This window comes from Nomascus leucogenys, chromosome 9 (assembly GCF_006542625.1).
Source record: "Nomascus leucogenys isolate Asia chromosome 9, Asia_NLE_v1, whole genome shotgun sequence".
Taxonomy (NCBI): domain Eukaryota; kingdom Metazoa; phylum Chordata; class Mammalia; order Primates; family Hylobatidae; genus Nomascus; species Nomascus leucogenys.
In genome coordinates this window covers 56,375,447-56,400,520 of record NC_044389.1, presented here as the reverse complement: position 1 = coordinate 56,400,520, position 25,074 = coordinate 56,375,447, and the positions used below count along the sequence as shown (strand labels likewise).

Here is a 25,074-nt window from a genome sequence, read left to right as displayed (position 1 = left end):
TATCATGGCTTGTTGGGTCCTTTTTTTTTATAAAACTGCTTATATGAGAAAGCTTTTCTTCCTTTGTTTATTGTTGTTTAGGAAATGAGTATTTCCCAATAATTTTAGTCAACCAGAATTTGTCAAGTTCCTGCTGTGTACCAAGTACTCTTCCAGGCACAAGATACAGTGTGAACAAAATGTGTACATACCCCTGCCCTGTTAGAGCTACATTCAATGGAGGAGACAGAACATAAGGAAATAAGTAAAATATATAGAAGGTGACTCAGGGACAGGGGCAAAGGAGAAAATCAAGATATGAAATGCTGGGAGAAGGTGAATTTTTAGATGGGGTGATCAGGAAGGACTTCTTCAGAAGATGACTTTTGATTAAATAATTAAAGAAGATGAATGAGCTGGCAAGGTGAACGTTTGGGGGAAGATCATTCTGGGCAGAGGGATCAGCAAGTGCAAAGGCCGTAAGATGGGAGTCTGTCTGGAGTGGCCAAGGAACACCAGGGAGGCTGGTGGTTGCATGGAGTGAGGGAAGGGTGGGAGGAAATGAGATGAAAGAGGTAACAGAAGACCAGTCACATCCAGTCTTTTAAGCCATTGTAAGGATGTTGGCTTTTAATCTGAAAAACAATAAGACATTGAAGAGTTCTGAGCAAAGAGGAGAGATGGTCAGGTTTGCATTAAAACAGTTTCTGCTATTGAGGCTAAACAACAGATACAGGGAGGCTTTTAGGAGGCTGCTGCAGTAATCTAGGTGAGAAATGATGATCATCTCAAGAGGAGCATCTCAAGACGTAGAGACACTGGGAGAAAGATAGAATAGAGGTATGGTAAAAGCCAGTGTTCCCACTGCCAGGGCCCACCTGCCACAAAGGGTGAGATAAGTCAGGAGCATTTCTTACCATAGCTGTGTTCCCAGTGGGAGACACAGGGAGGAGTTTCCAGGCAAGAAAGCACTGAGTGACTCACCAGCACATCTGGTCTCAGATCTTGATACCCAGCTGGAAGAGTGGAAAGGTAGAGGGCTCCTCCCCTACTAACTTTCCTGGCCAGAGCCTGCCATTGTCAGCTGTATGGGGCAGGCCAGGAGAGAAGCTCCCCTGCCACAGTAACAATGAGCCTTTGCTCACTGTTGCTTCACCCAGCCAGCTGGGATCTTTAACTTCTGTGGTTGCCTTTAATAGTCTAAACAGCCCCGGCAAGTAGGACAGATCACCTTCATTTCACAGCTGTGGAAATTCAGGGATACTAAGTGGCTTACACAAGGTAATACAGATTTGGAGAGTTGGGGCACTGGTGTCCCATCCCATTCCCTGGGCACACAGGAGGGAGTAGTTTATAGAGAGATGGTATCAGCCACACACCAGTGCTTAATTTAGGTTGGTTAAAAATGTTGAAATACAAAAAGGAATATGAAACCAAATTCCTGTTTCGTGGCTGCCTCCTGCTACAGAATACTGTTCTCATCATTTTTGTCCTCAGTCATTTCCCACCTTTGGTTATTTCTTTATGAATTAGCACCTTCAACATTTGCTGATATTTTAAGAATGCTTCCACTTCCAATGACCTATGTTAAGTTAAAGTGACAGAACAGTAAAGATTCCATTAAACTATTTCTTTCTATCTCATACCTTTATGAAAGTACCATTATCACCTTTTACGTTAAAAACTCTAAGACTGATTGTAATTAATTTTTTTTATTTTTAGGGAACAACTTAATTCTTTATTGAAGACTTATAACATTTTTTATGAGAACCAGAAAAATCTGCATATTTTATATGGAGAGGTAAGCCCACTGAAGAAAGGCAATCCAGTGTTATTCGCACACACACACACACACACACACACACAATTCTGGAAGAAACAGATGAAAGTTTAACTTGATTATGATTCTTTTAGACTTGGGCTTGGAACACTTGTGACTTTCTAAGCATTTTTGAGATAGAAAAGCATTCAAAAATTTTAATGACATATTTTCTTTCTATTTTAAAAATAGAATATGAATATTTTAACAACATTTCCACTGAAAATCTATCACAATACTTTCTTACAAACGCATCAGAATGTATATAGAAAGACACTCATTGTGATGTCATTTGTAATGCAGAAAATTGAAGATGTCTCTATCAATTAGGGATTATTCAAATAAATTATGATGCATCTGTAATGTCAAATTTGATTTGGGTTTTAAAATGAATGCATTAGATTCCAATAGATGTGCACTATATCAAAATAACAAAAATTTTGAAATATTAAAGAAAGAATTCAGGAAAGTCCTGAAGTTAGAAAGCATTTTTCTAACTTTTAAGTTCAGGGGTACAAGTGCAAGTTTGTTACATAGGTAAATATGTGCCATGGTGGTTTGTTGTACAGATTATTTCATCACCCAGCTATTGAGCCTAGTACCTATTAGTTATTTTTCCTGGTCCTATCCCTCCTCCCAAATTCCACCCTCTGATAGGCCGCAGTGTCTGTGGTTTCCCTCGATGTGTCCATGTGTGCTTATCCTTTAGCTCCCACTTACAAGTGAAAGAAAACAGTATTAGGTTTCCTATACCTGCATCAGTTTGCTAAGAATGATGGCCTCTAGCTCCATCCCTGCAAAGGACGTGGTCTTGTTCTTTTTCATGGCTGCATAGTATTCCATGGTGTACATGTACCACATTTTCTTTATCCCATCTATCATTAATGGGCATTTAGGTTGATTCCATGTCTTTGCTATTATAAATAGTGCTGCAATGAACATATGTGTGCATATGTCTTTATAATAAAATGATTTATTCTCCATTGGGTATATACCGAGTAATGGGATTGCTGGGTCAAATGGTATTTCTGTCTTTAGGTCTTTGAGGAATCAACAGACTGTCTTCCTCAATGATTAGATTAATTTACACTCCCCAGCAGTGTATAAGGGTTCCTTTTTCTCCACAACCTCACCAGCATCTGTTATTTTTTGACTTTTTAGTAATAGCCATTCTGACTGGTGTGAGATGGTATCTCATTGTGGTTTTGATTTGCATTTTTCTAATGATCAGTTATGTAGAGCTTTTTCATATGATTGCTGGCCACATGTATGTCTTCTTTTAAGAAGTGTTTGCTCATGTCCTTTGCCCAATTTTTAATGGGGTTGTTTGGTTTTTTCCCTTGTAAATTTGTCTAAGTTCCTTGTAGATGCTGAATATTAGATCTTTGTCAGATGCATAGTTCACAAAAATATTCTCCCATTCTGTAGATTGTCTGTTTACTCTATTGATAGTTTCTTTTGCTGTACAGAAGCTCTTTAGTTTAATTAGATCCCATTTGCCAATTTTTGGTTTTATTGCAATTGCTTTTGGCATCTTCATCATGAAATCTTCGCCCATTCCTGTGTCCTGGATGGTATTACCTAGTTGTCTTCCAGTGTTTTTATAGTTTTACATTTTACATTTAGATCATTAGTCCATCCTGAGTTAATTTTTGTATATGGTGTAAAGAAGGGGTCCAGTTTCAGTTCTGCATATGGCTAGCCAGTTATCCGAGCAACATTTATTGACTAGGGAATCCTTTCCCCTCTGCTTGTTTTGTCAGATTTGTTGAAGATCAGATAATTGTAGAAATGCAGTCTCATTTCTGGGTTCTCTACTCTGTTCCATCAGTCTGTGTGTCTGTTCTTGTACAAGTATCATGCTGTTTTGGTTACTGTAGCCCAGTAGTATAGTTTGAAGTCAGGTAGTGTAATGCCTCCAGCTTTGTTCTTTTGCTTAGGGTTGCCTTGGCTATTCAGGCTGTTTTGGATTCATATGAATTTTAAAATAGTTTTTTCTAGTTCTGTGAAGAATGTCAATGGTAGTTTAATGGGAATAGCATTGAATCTACAAATTGCTTTGGGCAGTATTGCCTTCTTAACAATATTAATTCTTCCTATCCATGATCATGGAATGATTTTCCATTTGTTTGTGTCATCTCTGATTTCTTTGAGCAGTGACTTACAGTTATCTTTGTAAATGTCTTTCACTTCCCTTGTTAGCTGTGCTCCTAGGTATTTTATTCTTTCTGTGGGAGTTTGTTTGGGATTTGGTTCTCGGCTTGATTGTTGTTGGTGTATAGGAATGCTAGCAACTTTTGCACATCAATTTTGTATCCTGAGACTTTGCTGAAGTTGCTTATCAGCTTAAGAAGCTTTTGGGCTGGAACGATGGGGTTTTCTCAATATAAGATCATGTCATCTGCAAACAGGGATAGTTTGACTTGCTATTTGAACGTCCTTTATTTCTTCAAAAGCATTTTTAGGAGTGCCACTGGCAGGCTACTGTACAAAGTGGCCTTATGTTTACTTTTTTTCTTTTTATTTAATTTCAGTGTTTCATTCTCCACAAGTCTCTTCACTCAGCTTTGTATTCTGATGGGGCTCACTTTACATATTTACAATATCTTCCTGGCCAAAGGGGATATTAGAATTTTCTACTCCTGATTTAATTTCATGGCACAGCATGGACTTCAGGTGACCATAATTTGGCTTAAATCTACAGTTTGGACAGAAGGAAATTTACAAAGCACTCTGGCCATTCCTATTGAGCTTAAATGATTTAGTTCAACTGGGTATTTCAATTACTTTCCCAAATTCAATAATATACTGAATTAAATAACTAATCCCTTTATAAAGAAGTGGGCCTAATTTTAAGTTGTTTCAACATTGTCCTATATCTTAAATCTTTAATATATATAATTATAAAAATATAAAATTTAGGAAAAGATTAAAACTAGGAAAATGATTATACTTTAATTCAAAAGTTTCCACAAAATTCATGATGTTAAGTTTGTTTCCTTTAGGTAAATGTTTGAGTTTTGGTGTTATGAACATTTAAGTTGAGGCATATTCTTTCCAATTCTGTACATCAGTGCTCCATTTATATTACAAAAGTTATTTAGGTCAGATGTGGTGGCTCATGCCTGTAATCCCAGCACTTTGGGAGGCTGAGGCAGGCGGATCACCTGAGGTCAGGAGTTCGAGACCAGCCTGGCCAACATAGCAAAACCCTCTCTCCACTAAAAAAAAAAATACAAAAATTACCCAGGCATGGTGGTGCATGCCTGTTATCCCAGCTACTCGAGAGGCTGAGACAGGAGAATCACCTGAACCCAGGAGGTGGAGATTGCAGTAAGCCGAGATCACACCACTGTACTCCAGCCTGGGTGACAGAGCGAGACTCTGTCACACACAAAAAAAGTTATTTAATTTTTAATAATAGTTTCATGTTTTACATAATTTTTAAAAACAGTATGAGGTGAAGTGTATGGTGAGACCACCAGAGTTTTCAATCTTTACACACTGATCAATAAAGTCATAATTCAGAATTTTTCAAATCTTCTGACACTGTTTGAAAGGGGCAGTCCTTGGATGACAATATGTGGCTTTATTCATCTTTGGTTAATTAATCAATTAATTAAACAAATATTTATTGGATGTCTACCATGTACCAGACACCATTTTAAAAGCTGGAGGTATAGCAATGAAGAATTTAACAACCCCAGCAGAGTAGTGGGTTTTGTTTTTCTTTTCAGAGATTCTATGAGTTTTTGATACAAAGGCTTAATTGAGTTCTAGTTAGGCAGAGAAAGAATGCTATCCACCATTAACTATACAATCTATATCATATAGAGTCATTTCGAGGAATAAATTGTGTTTGACTGTTGAAAACAACTGATTGGTAACCTGACCTCTTAGTAATCTGAAATGTAAAGTCAAAAGTGGAAGAAGTGCAAAAGTTTGTTTCAAGAGTGATTCCAAAGCAACTTTATCAGCCAAAGAAATCATAAACAGTAATATAGAGCATTTATTGAATGCCAGGTGCTGTGAATTGGGGGTTATTACAATGTCTGTTTTTCACATGAGAAAGCCCAAGTTTAAAGGTAGCCAGCAACTTGTCCAAGGCCACAACTAAGAAGTGGCAGAGCCAGGGTTTGAGCACAGGTCTGTCTGATTCCAGAGTCTGGAGTTTTCATTATGCTCTCAAATAAGAATTGAGTTATTAAATGTTGTCTAACAATTGACTCTTCATAAGATTAGTAATAGCTAATGAATGTTAAAATAGGTATTGGGTGGCTGGCATGTGACTTTTGTTAGTTTCTACATTTTCCAAAGTTCCTATAACAGAAAACATTACTTTAACATCGGAAAAGCACTTTCATATGTATAATGATTATTTATACTTTAATTCAAAAATTTCCACACAATTCATGATGTTAAGTTTGTCTCCTTCTTCTGTTATACTACAGTGTTTCTAATTTTAAAGAAATTCTTCAAATGCTATTGTTTTTACAAAACATATATCTATGTTTTGAATTTTTACAGCGTGTTTTCACACGTGTTATTTGACTTGTTTTCCATAACTTTGTGAGTTAAATTTTTTTCTGTTCAGCAATGAGGAAGTAGCTGCTAAATCTTTAAATAGCTTTTTTCTAATTTCTAGTTCAGTATAATTTTTAAATCTGCTTTAATTTTAAATTAAACAAAATTAGAGAATTAAAATTCTACTTAATGGAGGAATCAGAGTTCAGAAAGAATTTTGACATACTGTGCCCTCTGGTGGACATGCCATTACCATTATGATTTACTCACTTTGCTGGGTATAGCTGTTTTCAAAAATAAAAGAATGTTTTAAAAACAGAATTGCTTTGTAGATAAAAATCAGAAAGCCAAACAATAACCCTTGGATTTCTTTTTAACCTATTAAGGTTTGTTACACACTTAATTTCTACATCTTCAGTTAAAATATTTACTGTCTATAAATAATACAAAAACAATTAGGGGATTATTCATTTCTTCCTTAGACTGAAGATGGCAAACTAATTGTTGAAGGAATGCTGGACATTTTCTGGGGAGTAAAACGACCTATACAGCTAAAAATACAAGATGAGAAGCCATTCTCTTCTTTTACTAGTATGAAGTCATCAGACGTCTTCTCCAGCAAAGGGTAAGCTATCTTTCATGTTTTTAATTCCTCAGAAGATGATCTTCATATCTAGTTTTATTGTGTGCACTCTTAAGGAGGGAAACTTAGGCTTGTGTGAAACTGATTAAACACAGTCTCATTTAATTTCCCAGCAATGGCTGGGCATGGTGGCTCACTCCTGTAATCCCAGCACTTTGGGAGGCCAAGGCAGGTGGATAACCTGAGGTCAGGAGTTCGAGACCAGCCTGGCCAACATGGTGAAACCCCCGTCTCTACTAAAAATACAAAAATTAGCTGGGCGTGATGGCAGCCACCTGTAATCCCAGCTACTCAGGAGGCTGAGGCAGGAGAATCGCTTAATCCGGGAGGCGGAGGTTGCAGTGAGCCAAGATCGCGCCATTGCCCTCCATCCTGGGAGACACAGTGAGACTTTGTCTCAAAAAAAAACAAATCCCAGCAACTCAATGAAGTAGGTGTTCAGAAACCAGGGCTCTTCAAGATTACCTAATCTGTGCAAGATCCCCAATTACAATGTGGCAGAACTGGACTGGGCCTTACTTCTGTCTGGGCTCCACAGCCTGTGGTCTCGACTCCTCTGCTCTGTTACTTCTCTCCTGGAGACTGCATTCCTTCATTGGAAAAGGCAAAATGTAAAGGCAGAATTTGATTTACCCTGGCCTGGTCTCCAAAATAAGAGGATAAAATCTAAATGTCTTCTTTCCTTGGAACAAAGGGCTCATCGTGCTTTCTACTAGGGAAACTTAATGATGCTCCATCTGATTGTCCCAATCCAGTTCAACAGAGCACCCTGAAATGCATTTGAAGTTAAATAAATGCACAAAACAGTCCCTTGTGTGGGTTTATGCAAGTGTCCCTTGGATATCCAGGTTGGGCTGATTTTTTCCTTACCCCTTTACAAGTTTTAGAAAAATTAATAAATATTCTCAGCAAGAAACATACCTGTATAAAAGTTCTTTTCATCCTTTTTTTCCAACCCTTCTTCCTTTTTAGTCCTTACCTCTCCAGCTCAACCCACTGTGTACATACATTGAGATACCAAGCCTTCTCTTCATACACTTCATCCTCCCATCCATTGTTAGATGAGCTGGCATTCTATCAGAGGAGGCATTGGAGAAGGAGCTGCCAGGACAATTTGCCCAATGTGATATTTGGCCACAACTAGGGAAAATTAATTATCACTTTGGCAGAAGTCTGCTTTTCCTTTGGAAAAAATATTTAAGCTCGACTATGATTTTCACCTTGCCAATATTTCTCAAAAATTATGCTACCGCCATGCTGAATGTTTTGTAATTCCCTATACATTTCATGCAATTTCTAATTTTCCTGACTCTGCCTAGAAGTCTACCTGCTTCTCCACATCCATTTGCCTGACTCTCTTCCACCAATCCTTTAAGACCCAGGTGAGGTAACATGTTCTCCAGAAAGCCTTCTGACTCCTCAGTCTATACTAGGTTCACTGAAAAGTTTTCTATATCACCTGACACACATGCAGTCAATTGTATTTTTGTATACTTATCTCCTTGTCTATAGTGCAAGCTTCTCAGTGGTAGAGAATGTGCTTTATTCATCTTTGCTTTATTTGCTTTATTCATCCCAGTGCGCAACTGTGTGCCTGGCACAAAGAGAAGATTCAAAACATGGTATAGAGCAAAATCCCCAGAAGCCTGTGGTTAAATTACCTCTGCTTTGTTGTGACTACTTGATCCCTCTATCTATCTCGTCTCGCATCCAAGCTAAGGATTGCCAAGGAGCTTAGGGCTCAGGGTGTAAGGAAGAACAGAAGGGAGGCAGCAGCCTCTGGCAGCCTGAGAGAGCCCCGCATTTCTCACTTCAGGTACCTGATGACTGATGGGGTTTATGATTCTAAATGACAAGGAGCGTCATTTAAAAGGAAAAATTACTCTTGGGCTCTGCTTTCAGAAAACTGTACAAGATATGAATTTACAAAATTAACTACCATATTTCGTATTACCTAAGACCTCCTTGCAAAATTCTCTGAGCAGTCACATCTATTTGATGCATTTTAATTTTTTAATTCATGAAAATGTAATAAATATCAAACATTAAAGGAAAATGTCAGAGAAATGAAGTAAGGTAATTTTAGTATCACCTTAAACCATCATTATTTTATACGGTTTTACCAAGATATGTTTTAAGTTTTATTTTTAATTGACAAATAATAATTCTATAAATTTATGGGATACAACATGTTTTTATGCATATGTACATTATAGAATGAACAAAACAGGCTAATTAACATATCAGCCATCTCAAATATTTATCACTTTGGTGGTGACAATAGAGAATATAAAAAATTCTCTTCTTTAACTCTTTTGAAATATACAATATATTATTATTAACCACGATATTTTTTAACTTCTCAAATTTAAAACACTTGTTCCTAGCAATTCTGAGTTTTTGGATGAGTTTCAAGAGCCCAGGTGGACAAGGTAATATGCTTCTCCATATACTGCCACAGGTTCTAAAATAATATCCTCATGATACACCTGCTATAGGATCCATTTACATTTTGCATTGTTTATTAGTACATTGCTGTGAAGCAAACAGGAATTTGCTCTTTTTTTTTTAAAGTTGAGAAAAATTACCTAGAAACCTTTACCGGCTTGTCCTTTTCCAGCAACAAGATTAACTGTAGAACATTTGGCAGAAAAAGATCCCATTTCTTTCACATACATACAGAGCCACACGCAAACAAGAGCAAGATTAGATTTGGTTGTCATTAATTAGCCAAGAGTACTTCCTGGAAGCCAGCTGAACACTCAGGCAGGAAGGCACAGCACAATTTGAATGGCTTTTCTCTGGTTTCTTGTTCGCTAATGGGGTGCATAGCCACCTAAGGTATCACTTTTGTTGTTTCAGTCCAATTCTAGACACCCCCCCTCTGGTTGTCTCATTTAAGATAACATCCATTTAAATTCTCAGCCTTTAATTGTGAAAAGAAATTGACTGTTTTCTTCCTCTTAAACTTCTCCTATTTTTTTTTTCCCATACTGGGCATCGCTGGGCAAAACTTACACCTCTGCTCTTGCAGGATGACAGATTTTATATCTGCAGTGGGTAAACGTGCGGTAAATGACAATGGAACTTCAGCTGCAGGAAGGGCTATAATCTTGTGTCTTTCAGTTCACCCTTTGACAGAATCATTGGTTTGTCACGTTAGTTTGTTTTAATTATGTTTGAAATGAGTCACACAGAGGAAGTATCAGCTTAACTGGAGTGATGAAGCTTTTAAAAAATCAGTTTATTTGAGCTCTGACCACTTGTTATTCTTTATGGAAACAATTCCATGGGCAGTACTTTGATCTCTCATATCTGGCACAAGTGTTTTGGAAATCTTTCATAACAAAAGAAAAGAACAGCCTTGTTAAGGTTGTGTTTGCTTATGCTATTTTTCACTTCTGTTTTTAATATCTTTCCAAACTCAGCTTTTGCATATTTTGGAAAAGTCATGACAGAATAACATAAAGAGCACAAACGGGACAGGTGTACATTTGAATAACGTCAGTGGTGTTTTTTTTTCTTGCAATATGGGTAGGGAAGTGACCATATTCTATTTGTCTATCAAATTTCTACCTCCTTTTTATTTTTAAACTCCTTAGAAAAGCTCCCCATAGTTTAAGTTTGCAAATTATATACATCCTGAACTTTAGTCAGAGCAACAGAAGTCCCATGTTTGGGCAAGTTAAACTATTTGATATTACATAAAGTTCCAACCAGTTTTCTCTTGAAAACTCTGGGTAACTGCTCTGAAGCTTAGTCATGTGCACAGTTGTATGGGGTGATGCTTCAAATTACACAATCCAGAGCTGAAAACTGGTGTTTTCTGCTGTAGATAGTAGAAAAAATAAGGGGCCAAACACAGAACATATTGGACGACTTTTGGCCTCCTATATTTGTGTGACAAAACCAAGCTGTCACGTCTGCCAGGGTCACCAAGAATTTGACTGGCATCCTAGGGATTCTTATCTTTAGTCCTATGACATAGCATCAGGTTACTTTGCATTTTTAGTTTCTGTTTTTCGTTGGTATTGACTTTTCCATTCCTAACCCTCCTTCTATGATAATTATGTCTGCCCTTTCTGATTATTAAGCTGCTATAGATTGGGGGAAATGGGTGATTTTATCTGCCATAAGACTAATTAGATTCTGAGTCAGGACCTGGTAGTTTTCCTTTGAGTTAAAGTTATTACTTATAATTGGGCTTTATGACATTTGTTTTCATTGGCTGTATTCTGAATAGTACAGCTTGCTGGAAAATTAACAAATGTATTAGGATTACCTTCTCTACCTCATAAGGCTATTGTGAGACTCAAATGATACAGTAGCCATAAAACAGGCTTCAAAAGAATTCAAAAGTAAAGAGGATAAGGGATGATTTTTTTCATATTCACTACCATTAGTATTAATAAATATTTTTTGTTGCCACCAATGAAATTTGGGCAGAGTCAATGCCACAAATTCCCTATAAGTGAATATATTTTAGTCCTAAGAAAAGCAGACATTATTGAAGAGATTCTTAGATAATAGCAACCATTTGCCTAGAGAGATCCAGGAAGACCTTGGGTCCCTAATGGTTCCTGGCCCATCAGGAATGAAATAGATACAGATGCTGGTGATGATGATGATGATGATGATGATGATGACGACAATGGGGATGAGGATAATTATAATTATTGTTAATCTATATTGAATGCTTACTATTTTCAGGGCACTGTTTCAAGAATTTTATACAAATTAACTCTTTTAATCCTCAGAACAACCCTATCCTACCTCATACTGTTATCATTTTTATTTTACAGATGAGGACACAGGCACAGAGGGGATAAGAAACTTGTTTAAGACCAGATAAATAAAATAAATAAACATTTGTCAGGTTTCATGTATTCTGAGCACTAGAATGCACTTAAAATTGCTAGTTTCTTTATGAAATCATAATTTTCTGGCAAAATTCTCATGCATTTTCCTCCTTTGTAAACTACATTCTTCATGGTAGTCAAGGGCCTTAAAAGATAGGCACCATATTTTATTATTTTAGAGCCACTCTACCTAACAATGTTTTGAATGCAAAAGGTACAATACGTATTGACAGAATGTATAAAGAACACTTTTATACCTAAACTCCCCTAAGAGTATTGTGAAATATCTTTATAACAATTGATCATCTTGGTTTCTACTAATTCAATTTGGACATATGTTTTACAGAATCTATATAACTTGTGTTTCAGTATGTAACTGAATTATTATGTCAAAAAGATATGCTCTATAAAAGTACAGGAAGCATTTAAAACATATATTGACCACTTTGGTGTGAATATAATTTTAATAATATCATAAAATTTTATAACTTTGGACAATATATCCACCTACAGAGGCCCACAGTATTACTATATTAATATTGTAAATCTGGAAACCATCATAGGCTTCAATATGAATGGAACTGATGTACTTACAAGATTTATTACTTTTCAGAATGACACGCTGGGGGGAATTTGACGATCTCTATCGTATTAGTGAGCTGGACAGGACCCAGATTCCTATGTCTGAAACAAGGAATTCCCAGGAAGGTCAGTATCAAAATCTTATTGATTGGGAGACTTAATTTTTAATTAATGTAAAGTATGACTCCATATGTTTCCCTGAAATCTAACCTTTTTCCTACTACTACACAATAAACTCTTGTTTTATATGTATATATATTTTTAAATATCTTAGGAGCATAGTAACTTAAGTCACTATAGTGCTTGTATGATATTTAAGAACCTTACTTTGGTATATAAAAATACAATTCTTAAAAAAATTATATTACATCACTTAGATTTATTAGAATAGGGAGAGCTAATAGTTTTAATAAAGTTTGTATTCATAAAATTGTTAAATATCTTCCCCAAAGATTAGAGTCATTTATTATTCTCAATAGCTTTATATGTTAGGCCAAGCCCATCAGACCTAATTCTGTATCTTTTTAGAAGCTGAACGTTTTAGTTAGTTAATAGATATGTCAATAATATTACTTCTCAGAAAGACACAGATATGCTGGAGTCAATTTTATATTTGATGGAGTTATTTCAGAGATCTTTTTAAAAGAGAAATATACTTAAGGATCAAATGGATCCATACTGAACTTGGCAAACCAATGGGAAATGTCAGCTCCGGGGATGTGTGACATTAGTAGTTGTAATCATAATGGTGATGATGTGAGAGTAATAATAATGATATTGATAGCTGTAATCTGTTGAGACTCTGGTAAGTATCAGGCATAATATTTTGTATTTTATATGAATTTTTTCATGTAATTCTCAAAAACACATAAGATTCAAAGAGTAGTGGATGCTGATGACTGAAGCTAGAATGAGGGGTGGTAGACAGGTTCATGTGCCTGAAATGGGGCTGTGATTTTTGAAGTCGATTCAGTGTGAACAAGGGTATCCCACTAGCATTAACTTCATAAACCTACCAGCAACTTGCAATGTTTGTTTTCTTTTTTTTTTTTTCAAATTATTCTCAATTCTGCCTCCTCTGCTATTCCACAAGAACCCAGATCCTGTGACAAACATGATGTTCCTTCCAGGGTTCCCTTATCTCTTTATCCCATGGGATCTTTACATCTTGTTAAATATGGGCCCTTCCAATTATCTTTTAGAAATATATATTAAACCCAAGGAAACCCCAGTATCTTGGCATCAAAGACATCATAAAAATATATTTGTATTTAAACAGCAGTGCTAGAGAATGAAGAAATATCTCATGCCTATTTGATGATGTTCTAATTACAGTAGAAAATTATTTAAAATCCTAAAGTAAAATAAAACACAAATGCCACCGCATGGTTTTATTCTTACATATGAATATGCATAGAAGAGGAAATTGAAGAAGGCACTATCAATTGGATACAAGCAGAAAAGGGGGCAGAAGGCAGGTTTGAATCTTCTGCATCCTAGGCTAGTAACACATTGTAGCTCAATTCAATTCCATTTAAACACCTTCTGCCTACTCAATAGATACTAGAGCTGTTCAACACTACACTATAATTTTATACTCAAAAATCTGCCATAGAAATTGTAATAATTCAATAACCAAATTTTGACCAATAAATTGTGAATCATTGTTAAATATACATGACTCAATGAGAAGAAATAATAGGATAGTGGACAACTAAGTGAAAAAGTCATTCATATCATACTTCTGGAATGTTTTAAAACGAATATAATGTGAATTACCTTTGTGATATATTACAAATAGTAGGACTAGTCCAAAGCATACTATTCCTTTTGCTTTTATAAAAGATGGGAACAAAATCTTTCAATGCTCCACATACCATATAAATAGCTTCTCAAAGAGCTTTCTGTAGATTTTTAGGAAAACTAAGGCCCAGTGTTTATTTTTTAGGGAAAGCTCCAATGAACTTGGGCCAGCATATAATAAGGATCCAGATCTGATTCTATCATTTATGAGTACTATGTCCATAGGAAAGCCACTTCAACTCACTGTACTTTTTCTTACCTATAAGAGATCAAACCTGATAAAGTATCAGGTTTATCCCAGCTCTAACACTCTTAAATGCCACAAAATGCACCCCCCAATAAATTAAGATTAAAGGAATGCCCAAACCCCAAACATGATCATTGTGATCATTTCTTATGAAACATAAGAATGAGACATAAGAATTTTATATGAGATACTGGCAGAATTTGCTGAGTCAGTCTCAGGCAACATTTAATAAGTAAATACGCAGCTAAGCAGTAGACTATAATGCTTTTACACAGCCAGAAAATAGTAATATTCCTAAAATTAATGAAAGCATACACAAATCCACTCAGGATGCTAGGAGACAGCCAGCTAAATGATATGAGCTTATAATCTATTCTTCCCAGACTATTTATCTTATCACAGCAACACCCTGAAGCCACATGCAGAGGATGAATCAGACTCCCCAGTGCTCTATAGAACCATGAGTGAAGCAGCCCTGGTGAGAAAAAGGATGAAGCCTCTGATGATGGACAGAAAAGAAAGACAGAAAAATAGAGCCTCTATTAATGGACACTTCTATAACCATGAAGTAAGTGAGTTACATTTCCATTAATGTAATATAAAATAAGGTTTCCTGTTTCACTAACAATACCACTCAATTCAATTCACAATTTAGAGTCATAATAATAACAGTAGCATGTCTAACATCTTGGGGGCACTCTCTATGTGCTAGGTATTAAAGTAAATGTGTTTTAAATAGGTTTTTACTGAATTATCTTATTAATCACTAAAACAATCCTATGAAGTAGGTACCATTATTTTCTTTACTTGACATATAAGCTAATTGAGGCTCATGGAGATTAAGCAATTTGTCTTAGATTATGCTACTCTTAAGTAGTAACTTTCAACCTGAACCCAGCTTTGTCTGACTCCAGAACACAAGTTTTTAACCACCATGATGGGTGAACTCTATCACTGTGCCAAGCATTAAAAACATGCAGATGAGGCAGCCGATATCTCAGCCAGTATGGAGCTCAGGGATTGAGCAGGGAAACCAACATACCAACAATAATACTGGAATAATGTAAGTGCTACAAAGCGGTTGGATCAAAGGACATTTGAATATGAATACTTAAATACAAGGAAAAAGCCACAGGCCAATTTATTCCAATAAATCGAACTTCTCATGTTGCCATGTTCCAGGTCTTTTACCTATACACATACCCTTTTTATATAAGTGTAGTTGTAGTTTAGATACAATTCACATTCTGCTTTTTCATTGAATATGTGTTAAATTTATATGTGCCTTTCCATAGTGCTTGTAAGACATTACATTTTGCGGAAGGTAGGAAATATATCATCATTTTTTTCCAGAACTCAAATATTTTTCATGTGATGTACTTTAGCAATCATTCATCACTCCATCTCATAAATACTTAGCACTTACACTGTGCCAGGTATCTTCTGAGGCCTTTAATAAGAAATAGGAACTCACTGCTTTGTAGGCTTTTTCCTGTAAGGATTTCTACTTTATTTCTTCTTCTACCCTTGGGAGGTATCAATAGTGTGTCTTTGGAGCCTGGTGGGGAGAAACCTCTTTTCCCAATTCTTTATTCATATCAGAATTTTAGGGTTCCAGAATCATTCTCATTGCTATAGAGTAGCATTGATAGTCCCCCACAGAGAGGTACCTACCAATTGTCTTGTTTCCCTCTTCTCAGAAATTGTGTTGTATGTCGTTATCTTGTGGGGTAATTTGTGTTGAAGAAGGAAAGCCGGCCAGGCGCGGTGGCTCACGCCTGTAATCCCAGCACTTTGGGAGGCCGAGATGGGCAGATCACGAGGTCAGGAGATCGAGACCATCCTGGCTAACACGGTGAAACCCTGTCTCTACTAAAAAAGAAAAAAAAAAAAAATTAGCCGGGTGCAGTGGTGGACGCCTGTAGTCCCAGCTACTCAGGAGGCTGAGGCAGGAGAATGGCGTGAACCCGGGAGGCAGAGCTTGCAGTGAGCCGAGATCGCGCCACTGCACTCCAGCCTGGGTGAAAGAGCGAGACTCTGTCTCAGAAAAAAAAAAAAAGGAAAGCCACGTTGTTCCAAGCAAGTGGCTTTCAGATTGGATCACTTGTGCTGAAAATGAAATTGACACTAGGTTGGCAGCACGGAATGGTGGTTAAATGCTTGAGCCCTGGAGCTTGACAGCCTGGTTTTACATTCTTGCTGAGCAAGTTTAAAACCTCCTCAATCTTTTCATCTTAGTTCTTTCATTGTTCTTACTTTTCAAGGCTGATGATGGGATGGAATGAAATGAGGTAAGTTCAGCATAAGAATAGTACCTGGCACAAAAGAAGAACTCAGTTTACATTAGCTTATGTTGTTGCTGTTGATTGAATGACCTCAAGCTGGGACTATAGATATTTTACACAAATGTCATTCACTGCAATTTAATAACCAGCAGAAAACAATACAAACAAAAAAGAAAAAACAAAGCATTCTATCAACAATTATACAATGATGGACATCTAGGAATTTTAGTGGATATGTTTCTTAAGTTGCTGTGTGTCGTAAGATATGTTTTTATACTATGAAGCCCCTTGTTAATGCCAATATTGTTAGGCTATGAATAACACACATATTAAAGGCTTAGATTGTCATATCTGGAGATTAATTATGGTGAATATAAGTTGACCAGTAGCATATTTCTATCCATGCAATAGTAAATGATAGCAGGTTTCATTATATGTTTTGGCCAACACAACTGATATAAAGACTACAGATTTAAAATACTGCTCTGAAAAATAAATTCACTGTATGTTGACATTTTAGAAGAGCTCTCAGAGATTATTTAGTCTTACTCTCTTAGTTTATAAATGAAGTCATTTATCAAATATATGTTAAGTGAGTCAGTAAAGATGTTAAGTGAGTTGACAAAGTTGGAGTTTGTGGGCATTTAGTGGACACTAAAATCTAGGTCTCCTGAATGGTAATCTATGTTATTATTATACTGCATGAAGCTTCTTCACACAAACAACATCAAACCACATGTACAACATATTCGCCTTAGCTCAGGATGAACATCTGGTTTTTCAGGCCTCCATAGAAATCGTAAATGTCACAGAATAACTTATCAATGCACTAAAATGTCTATAGATATTGAATTTTCTCATACTTATAAAAGTTTATCCTAGACATTCTCCACACATCTTCTCAGAAAACTTATTTACATATCCATATTTTTAATCACACAAATGCTGTGTGTGTGTGTGTGTGTGTTACATGTGTGGGTGTTATATATGTGTGTGTCTGCATACTTTGATGTTAATTTGCTGATCTCTCAATATAGGACTTATCTTTTTAACACCCAATGAGCCACCCCAAAACCCACCCATCTCCACCTCTGCTGAACCCACCCCATTTCTACAGAGCCTTGGAATACTTGGAGATTGTGCATATAAATAAAATATGTGGAAATAAATCCTTACTTAATATCTCTATCCATTTTTAAATACGCATCTGGTGACATTCTTTCTTATTTATTTTGAAATCTTAAACTGCACTAAAAAGGGGTATAATTGTCCAGTGAAAATGTTACAAGCATCCTCAAATGGTGTTTTACCTAATTTACTCTAGAAACAATATAAAGCTGCTTAAAAGAACACATAATATTCAAAAACAACAAAGAAAAACAAACAAAAACAAAACAAATTTTTTAAATGAATGACCTTGGATTTTTTTTGCCCTGTAAGAAGATTATGTTCAAGATATTGAATACCCTTAATATAATTTTAAAGACTTATATGACAATTCTTTTTCTAGACATCAATTTTCATTCCAGCCTTTGAATCAGAAACTAAGGTCAGAGTAAACAGTAACATGAGAACTGAAGAAGTAATAAAGCAACTTCTCCAAAAATTTAAGGTAACCTTTATCACTTAACTGAGCTATAAATATATATAATTCAACTATAAACACACAAATCCACTCTTCTGAAAAAGATCTATGAACATGTAAATCTAAATTGTATGTTGAGTACTGAAAGATTCTTTCCTTTGTATAACACCTTTTGGTAACTATCCCTTGAAAAATTATATAGTTCCCATAAGAGCAGAGAAGATTTTATGTCTAAAAGTGAAAAATGAAAGAGAGAAAACAGACATGATTTGGGTCTGGTCGGGTTAGAAAACATCATATAACAACAAAGAATTTATATTTGTTAATTTTTTCCATTGACAGATTGAAAATAGTCCCCAGGATTTTGCTCTTCACATTATTTTTGCAACAGGAGGTAAGAAAGCTTGATCACACTTTGTACCTGACTCTAGAGTGTTACAGTTTGCTGCCCAGGGGGAAGGCAGAAGAACAGTTTACCTCATTCTGTGGAGAAAGGGGAGGAATGGGTAGGAGAAGAGGAAAGAGTGGTCTTTAGAACATTATCTATAGTCCACAGTTTTAAAGAAAGATAACTTAAGAATAAGGTATCCCTGAAGGGTCTGTTATATGAAAGAGTTTGCTTGTTGGCCAGACATTAAATTATCTGAACGGAGATCAAAACGCTCTAGAATTGTTAGGCACTTTTGTCTTTGCTCACCTCTGTAACTTTTCTTTTTGGCTTTTCTTTCTGAGTGTCGCTCTTAGAGGAGTCACGATTGCATACCTGTTCTCTCTGACATTGATACTGCCTCTTTTTTAGCACAGGGTCTGACACATTGGGGGAGTGCTATCTCTTCCTCAGTAGAGATGCATATTCAGAACTTTGTGGTAGGGAGTAAAAGGTTAGAAGCAGAACATTGGGAAGGCGCTATAAGTGGGATGCTAGGAGCACAACAGAGAGAATAGAGAAAACTTAAAGTGATACTGAAATGAAAGTTTTTAAAACTTCACAAATGAAAAATTTTATATGCCAATTTGTAGAAAAAACTCATGCTATAATTTAAGTGTCAGAATGTTTGAGCCAGAAATTTATTAGAATAAAATAATACATTTTGATGCCAGAACAACCTTAAGAAAATGAAAGCTGTATCTCCAAACATATATAAAATTAAAGTTCTTATAATTGAAAGCTTAAAGATCTATTTTTTGGAAAATTCTAAGGGCATATATATACTCATATTCTAGTTGTTTAGGAAAGAAAGAAAACCAAAAGATATAAAATAAATGGTAGCAATATTGGACTGTGTAACAATTTAAAAGATACAAATAGTAGATTACAAAGAATATTGTCAATGTACTCCAAAGATTAATAACTATAATACCAATAATTTCCTACAAAATGGTAACAAAACAACAAACAATCCAATAAAAATAGAAAAAAGCATGAAAATACAATTGAAAGAAAAAACTATAATAACCAGTTAAATAGTTTTAGAAAAGTCTTAAACTCAGTGAAATGAAAGTAGCTAAGGAAATGCAAGCTCAAGCTACACTGTAATATTATCTTGCACTTCTCAGATTGGCAAAATGCTTTAAAATGATTCTACCCATGGCTAGCATGCATCAGGGTAAAAAGATATTTTTATGCAACACTGGTGAAAATATGACTTTCTCTTTATTGGAATTTATTGTTGCAATATTTATTAAAGTTTACAGTATATATGTCCTTTAACTCGACCATTCCACTTGTGAGAATCTATCCCACAAAAATATAAGCACTAGTGCCTACAGATTTATGTGCAAGGCTGTTTATAAGTACAAAAAGCTAAAGACAAAGTTACTCATCCTAGGGAAATGATTAAATAAGTGATTGTTAGGCTGCCATTGAATGGAACGAGTTAGATTTATGCCAGTAGAATGGAGGGAATTCCATAATATATTTTAAGTGAGAAATGCAAGGTGCCTAAAAGTATATATAAAAGATCCTATTTTTAAAACAGTTACAAGCTCCCATTTAAATGTGTGCTATATATGGTCATATGACCAGGGAGAAAGGTATGGAGTGATAAATACAAAACCATTAAGATACATTACCTGGTGGGGGATTGGGGAGATGCAGATGAGAGGATGAGAAGGGGGGTGGCGGGCACGGTGGCTCACACCTGTAATCCCAGCACTTTGGCAGGCCGAGGTGGGCGGATCGTTTGAGGTCAGGAGTTTGAGACCAGCCTGACCAATATGGTGAAACTCTGTCTTTACTAAAAATACAAAAAAAATTTAGCCAGGTGTGGTGGCACACACCTGTAATCCCAGCTACTCAGGAAGCTGAGACAGGAGAATAGCTTGAACTCAAGAGGCGGAGGTTGCAGTGAGCCGAGATCGCGCCATTGCACTCCAGCCTGGGTGACAGAGGGAGACTCCGTCTAAAAAAAAAAAAAGAAAAAATGATTTTTTAAAGGTGTGTACAATAAAAATAGCAAGCATGATATGATTACCTTTATGTATTATGAATTGCGCGAAGGGGACACTCAATGGGTAATACGGAGTATTTCAGGGCTCGGAAATTCCAGTTGTGATTTACTACCTGCTTTATACTTTTCTCGTTTGTTCCAATTACAATAGCATGCATGTTTAGGGAAGGGAATGTTTTTTAAGTTTAAAAAAAGCAGTTTTATTAAGAAGATTGCATGATAACTTGAACAGCTAGGTTGTACAAGATTTGAAAATTCCCTCTTTGATGTTCTCCAAGACTTGGAATCCATTCACATGCACCTTGTTCTTTCCTCACACCTCTAACTTTAGCCTGCAGTTGAGCAGAAATATGGCTTAGTTTCCTTCCAGTCATTCTTGGGCTTCACACAAGGTGCTGGACCTATGAACGAACAAGCGTGTTGTTTTATAAGAAAAAAAGTCTATTTTCCTTATAAAAAATATAGTTCTTTATAATTGCACCTATAAAAATCCCATTTTCCTTTATATTTTGTGTCAAAATTTTGTATATATCCATAACTGAGGATAATAATACTAGGACCCTTTAGGGACCAGAAACAAAGAAAAGAAGAGCGCATATGGCTCCTGTTTGGGCAGTAATCTGGAAAACAGAGATAAGTGGGTTTTAACTTTATATCTACAAAGCCCATTACATTGTATCTCACATTGTAGTTCATTTCAGATAACCTATAGAGTTCACTTAAAATACAGATTCCCAAGCCCTTCCAGATCAGGGGACAACTCTAGGAATGTGCATTTTTAATAATCATCCCAGGTAATCATAAAGCAGAATCATGAAGCAAGAGGATGCTAAACCAAGTTAACATTGGATCTGAAGGTCAAAGGAGGATTCTGGTGGGTGGATGACAGGAGCTAAATTGTCAAGGCTCCCAGCTGCTTCAGAAATGGCAGAGGAATTACAGCAGTAAACACTGACACTGTGTGAACAGGAATGGGTAAAGTCACTTTAATTGTGGGGAGGCTGGGCTTTTGAGTTCTAGACTCTCTCTTGACTCTTTTCCTGGGATAAGTCCAGCTCAGGGAATGAGAACAGTTCTCACTGTTCTGAAGAAAGTAAGCAAGGTGAGGGAGAGAATGAGGAAATAAGATGAATATAAGGACACTGTGTTTTGTTCACGCTTCATTCTGATAAAAATGAAATCCCAGATGTGAAACTACTTTGACAGAAAGCTGTAAGTACTTTTGTAGCAGGAGTATTTATATTATAACTTTTGGAAATTTGAAGTTCTGGAAACACACCAGATTGGAAGATATTTTCTTTCTCTATCTCATTTTCATGGCTGAGTGGATTAAGCCCACAGATGAATGAATAATAAGAATATTATTGATCTCAAAAACCTCGTGAATGTATTTTTAAAGATGAGCCAAGAATTGGGTGTGGAGCGAGACAAAGGAAGAATTGAAAACAATTACATGGTTTTGGACCTGAAGAACCGGAAAGATGGAATTACATCAACTGAACTTGGAAAGAACTAATAAATATTTGTTGTATGGATGAAGGAATGATGGAATGAAACCTAAATAATTATCGAGGCATATTACTTTATAAAAGGCCTATCAGACCGGAGATTTTTTGAACATTCTAATCAAAGGAAGGTTGAGTTCTTTGAGACATTAATCAAACCTTGAGATACAGTAAGAGAAAGAAGTTCATTTAAGTTTTAATTTCAATTTGCTTTTTTGAATAATTGCCTCCTGTTGCAGGTGTTATTTTTTTCAAAGTGAGTTAAATAAGAAAAATAAATTGGAAAATTATCTTCCTTCTTCTCCTCCAGCATGAACTTCTGATTGTGGTTGATTCTTGTTTTCACTGCAGAACAAAGACGATTAAAGAAGACAGACATTCCACTACTGCAGAGGCTCCTACAGGGACCTTCTGAAAAGAATGCTCGCATTTTCCTCATGGATAAGGATGCAGAAGAAATTAGCAGTGATGTATGAATACCATCACCCTGAATCTGTTTTTTGCCTCCCTCCTGACTCAGCACCTCTTGCATAATTGTTCTGCTTTCTTTTTTTCTTCTTCTTCTTTCTTAGGTGGCTCAGTACATTAACTTTCACTTTTCTCTCTTGGAATCCATTCTTCAAAGATTAAATGAAGAAGAGAAAAAAGAGATTCAAAGAATAGTAACAAAGTAAGTCAAGAGCATGCACATTGGATACTCAGTTCTTTAATAGGTCCAATGCACAAAATATGTCCAATTTTTAATAGTCTTTCTTCTCATTTTCAGATTCAAGAAAGAAAAGGCAATTATACTGAAATGTCTTCAAAATAAACTAGTAATAAAAACAGAGACAACAGTTTAGCAGTACAGGCTGCTATTGCTAAAACATTTCAAAAAACTTAGAGATATTACTATTTGATGAATGCATAAGTTCTGTACTTGCATTTATACAAATATATATGAGACTTGAATCGTAGAAAATTGAATGTCAAAAAAGCTCATTTCTTTTTGAAGTGATGAGGTTAACTAGGGTTCACAGTTGGACAAAATGAGCTTGAGTTTAGTTTCAGTAACTGAAATAAGCTTGAATACTGCATATGCCAAATAGCTTTTACAGTAAAACATGTAATGAACTCAAATTTAAATGGTGTCTTCAGATAAGCAGTTTAAACTTCATTTAGCTTGGACTCTCAAGAGAACTGAAACATAATCAATGGATTCAGAAATGACTCAGAAAAAAGAAGCTGCCGGTTGTGGAATGAAAGAGAAATACAGTCTTACACCATCAAGGAATCTACCTGATAGTGACAGTAGCTTCTTGAAAACTCTGGCATTTTCATAAAATCTAGGACTATCTTAAATGGCCTGTTGACTTCTGACTATCTGTGACATCAGAGCTGTCTGGCCTTTGGAAAGGAAAAGATTATGGACTCTGTTAAGAAATCCTAATTGAAATTTTCTGAACCTCCCCCCAGCCCTTTTATTCTTTCTCTCTTCTACTGATGAAAGATCTTTCATCAGTTCAAAGCTTTTCTTAAGCCCTTTTTTAAGTTAATTGCACTTTTTCTTTATTTATTTTTCAAAAAATGGTTATATCACATAGACATATTACATCAGCTAAAGCAAGACTTGGCCCACAAATACCTATTTGTTGCTGAATGAATACAATGGATAAAACATGACTATTGTAGCTGAAGTTAGGTAGGGAATCCCCAACTCTGCCCTCTTAACATCTTATTCTACATGACAACTCTCAAGGTACTTACAGATCTGTTTAACCCACTTGAAAAAAAAACACTAAAAATGAAGAAATGCTGTAAGTATAATCTATGATTTTATTTGTAAATTCTATATTAAAATGGAGTTATAGGCAACATTCTTTCATTCTGTAAACTAATTCCATTTGCATTCCTCATAAGCATTGTAGCAAATTGTTTGATCATATTACATATACTAAGGAATGAGATTATATGCAATAAACCCAACTGGAAGATTAACAATATTAAAACATGAAACATTTTTAAGACAAAGGCATTACTTCTCAGTATTACCAAACCTAAACTGGATGAAGGTGAAAGTGTGCTATGGCCTTTTCAAGCCTAAGAAGTCTCTCTTACTGAGTAAACCAGAGGCTTGCATCATTATTCTTTCACCTGTCAATTAATAAGAAAATAGTCTCATCTCACTTAAATGAGGCAAATGTAATAGTTAAAATTCAACATACTTGTAAAAAAACTAGTGTCATGTACCTGCCATGAACATGACAAAAGGTTAATCTTTAATAGACTGAAATGTATAAGAGAAGAACCAAGTCTTACATGGAAAAAAAAGGTAGGTATGAAAAGAAAAATCACAGAAGAGAAAATGCAAATGACTACTAAGTATATGAAAAAAGTCCTATCTTAACAGCGATCACCTGTGTTCGTCTGTATCAATCAGAAGAGAGAAACAAGGCAGTAATTTAAACAGGGAAAGTTTAATATAAATAATAATTAAGCTATGATAGGAGAATAATGATAAAGATGAAAAGAGAAGGCACCCTAAGGCTGAGGGAAAGAATCCTAACAAGGAAAGGCAAGAATGAGGGTTTCAGAATTCACTGGAGAAGGTGTGGTTGCAGCCCACTGGAGAGAAGTTTGCTGGCTTGCCCAGGCCAGAGCAGGACCACAGATACCGGACAAGCTGGTACAGCCAACCCCCTGGGTGTGGGCCAGCTGAGGCAGGTGGGCAGATATGCAGAGGGCCTTGGGGCTTTGCCAAAGGGTGAGCACAAAGAAGGAGTCAGGGGGTTCTGTTCGAGGCACTGTTGGGAT

The 25,074-nt window shown here is 35.9% G+C and overlaps 1 protein-coding gene across 2 annotated transcripts in view; it reads left to right on the top strand.

Moving 5' to 3' along the window:
• RASSF6 (Ras association domain family member 6) overlaps positions 1-24,767 on the top strand; it is a 44,829-nt gene extending 20,062 nt beyond the window's left edge. Inside the window, exons 3-11 of one of the 2 annotated variants that reach the window (XM_003265734.4) lie at positions 1,702-1,780; positions 6,805-6,947; positions 12,438-12,532; positions 14,840-15,024; positions 18,252-18,353; positions 18,669-18,720; positions 22,633-22,751; positions 22,854-22,951; positions 23,048-23,501. In XM_003265734.4, coding sequence (XP_003265782.1) covers positions 1,702-1,780; positions 6,805-6,947; positions 12,438-12,532; positions 14,840-15,024; positions 18,252-18,353; positions 18,669-18,720; positions 22,633-22,751; positions 22,854-22,951; positions 23,048-23,123 — 949 coding nt within the window. In that variant the 3' untranslated portion in view covers positions 23,124-23,501. Of the gene's footprint in view, positions 1-1,701; positions 1,781-6,804; positions 6,948-12,437; positions 12,533-14,839; positions 15,025-18,251; positions 18,354-18,668; positions 18,721-22,632; positions 22,752-22,853; positions 22,952-23,047 lie in introns of both variants that reach the window. The other variant, XM_004088995.3, reaches the window with a different exon arrangement.
• Positions 24,768-25,074: the final 307 nt, after the last annotated feature.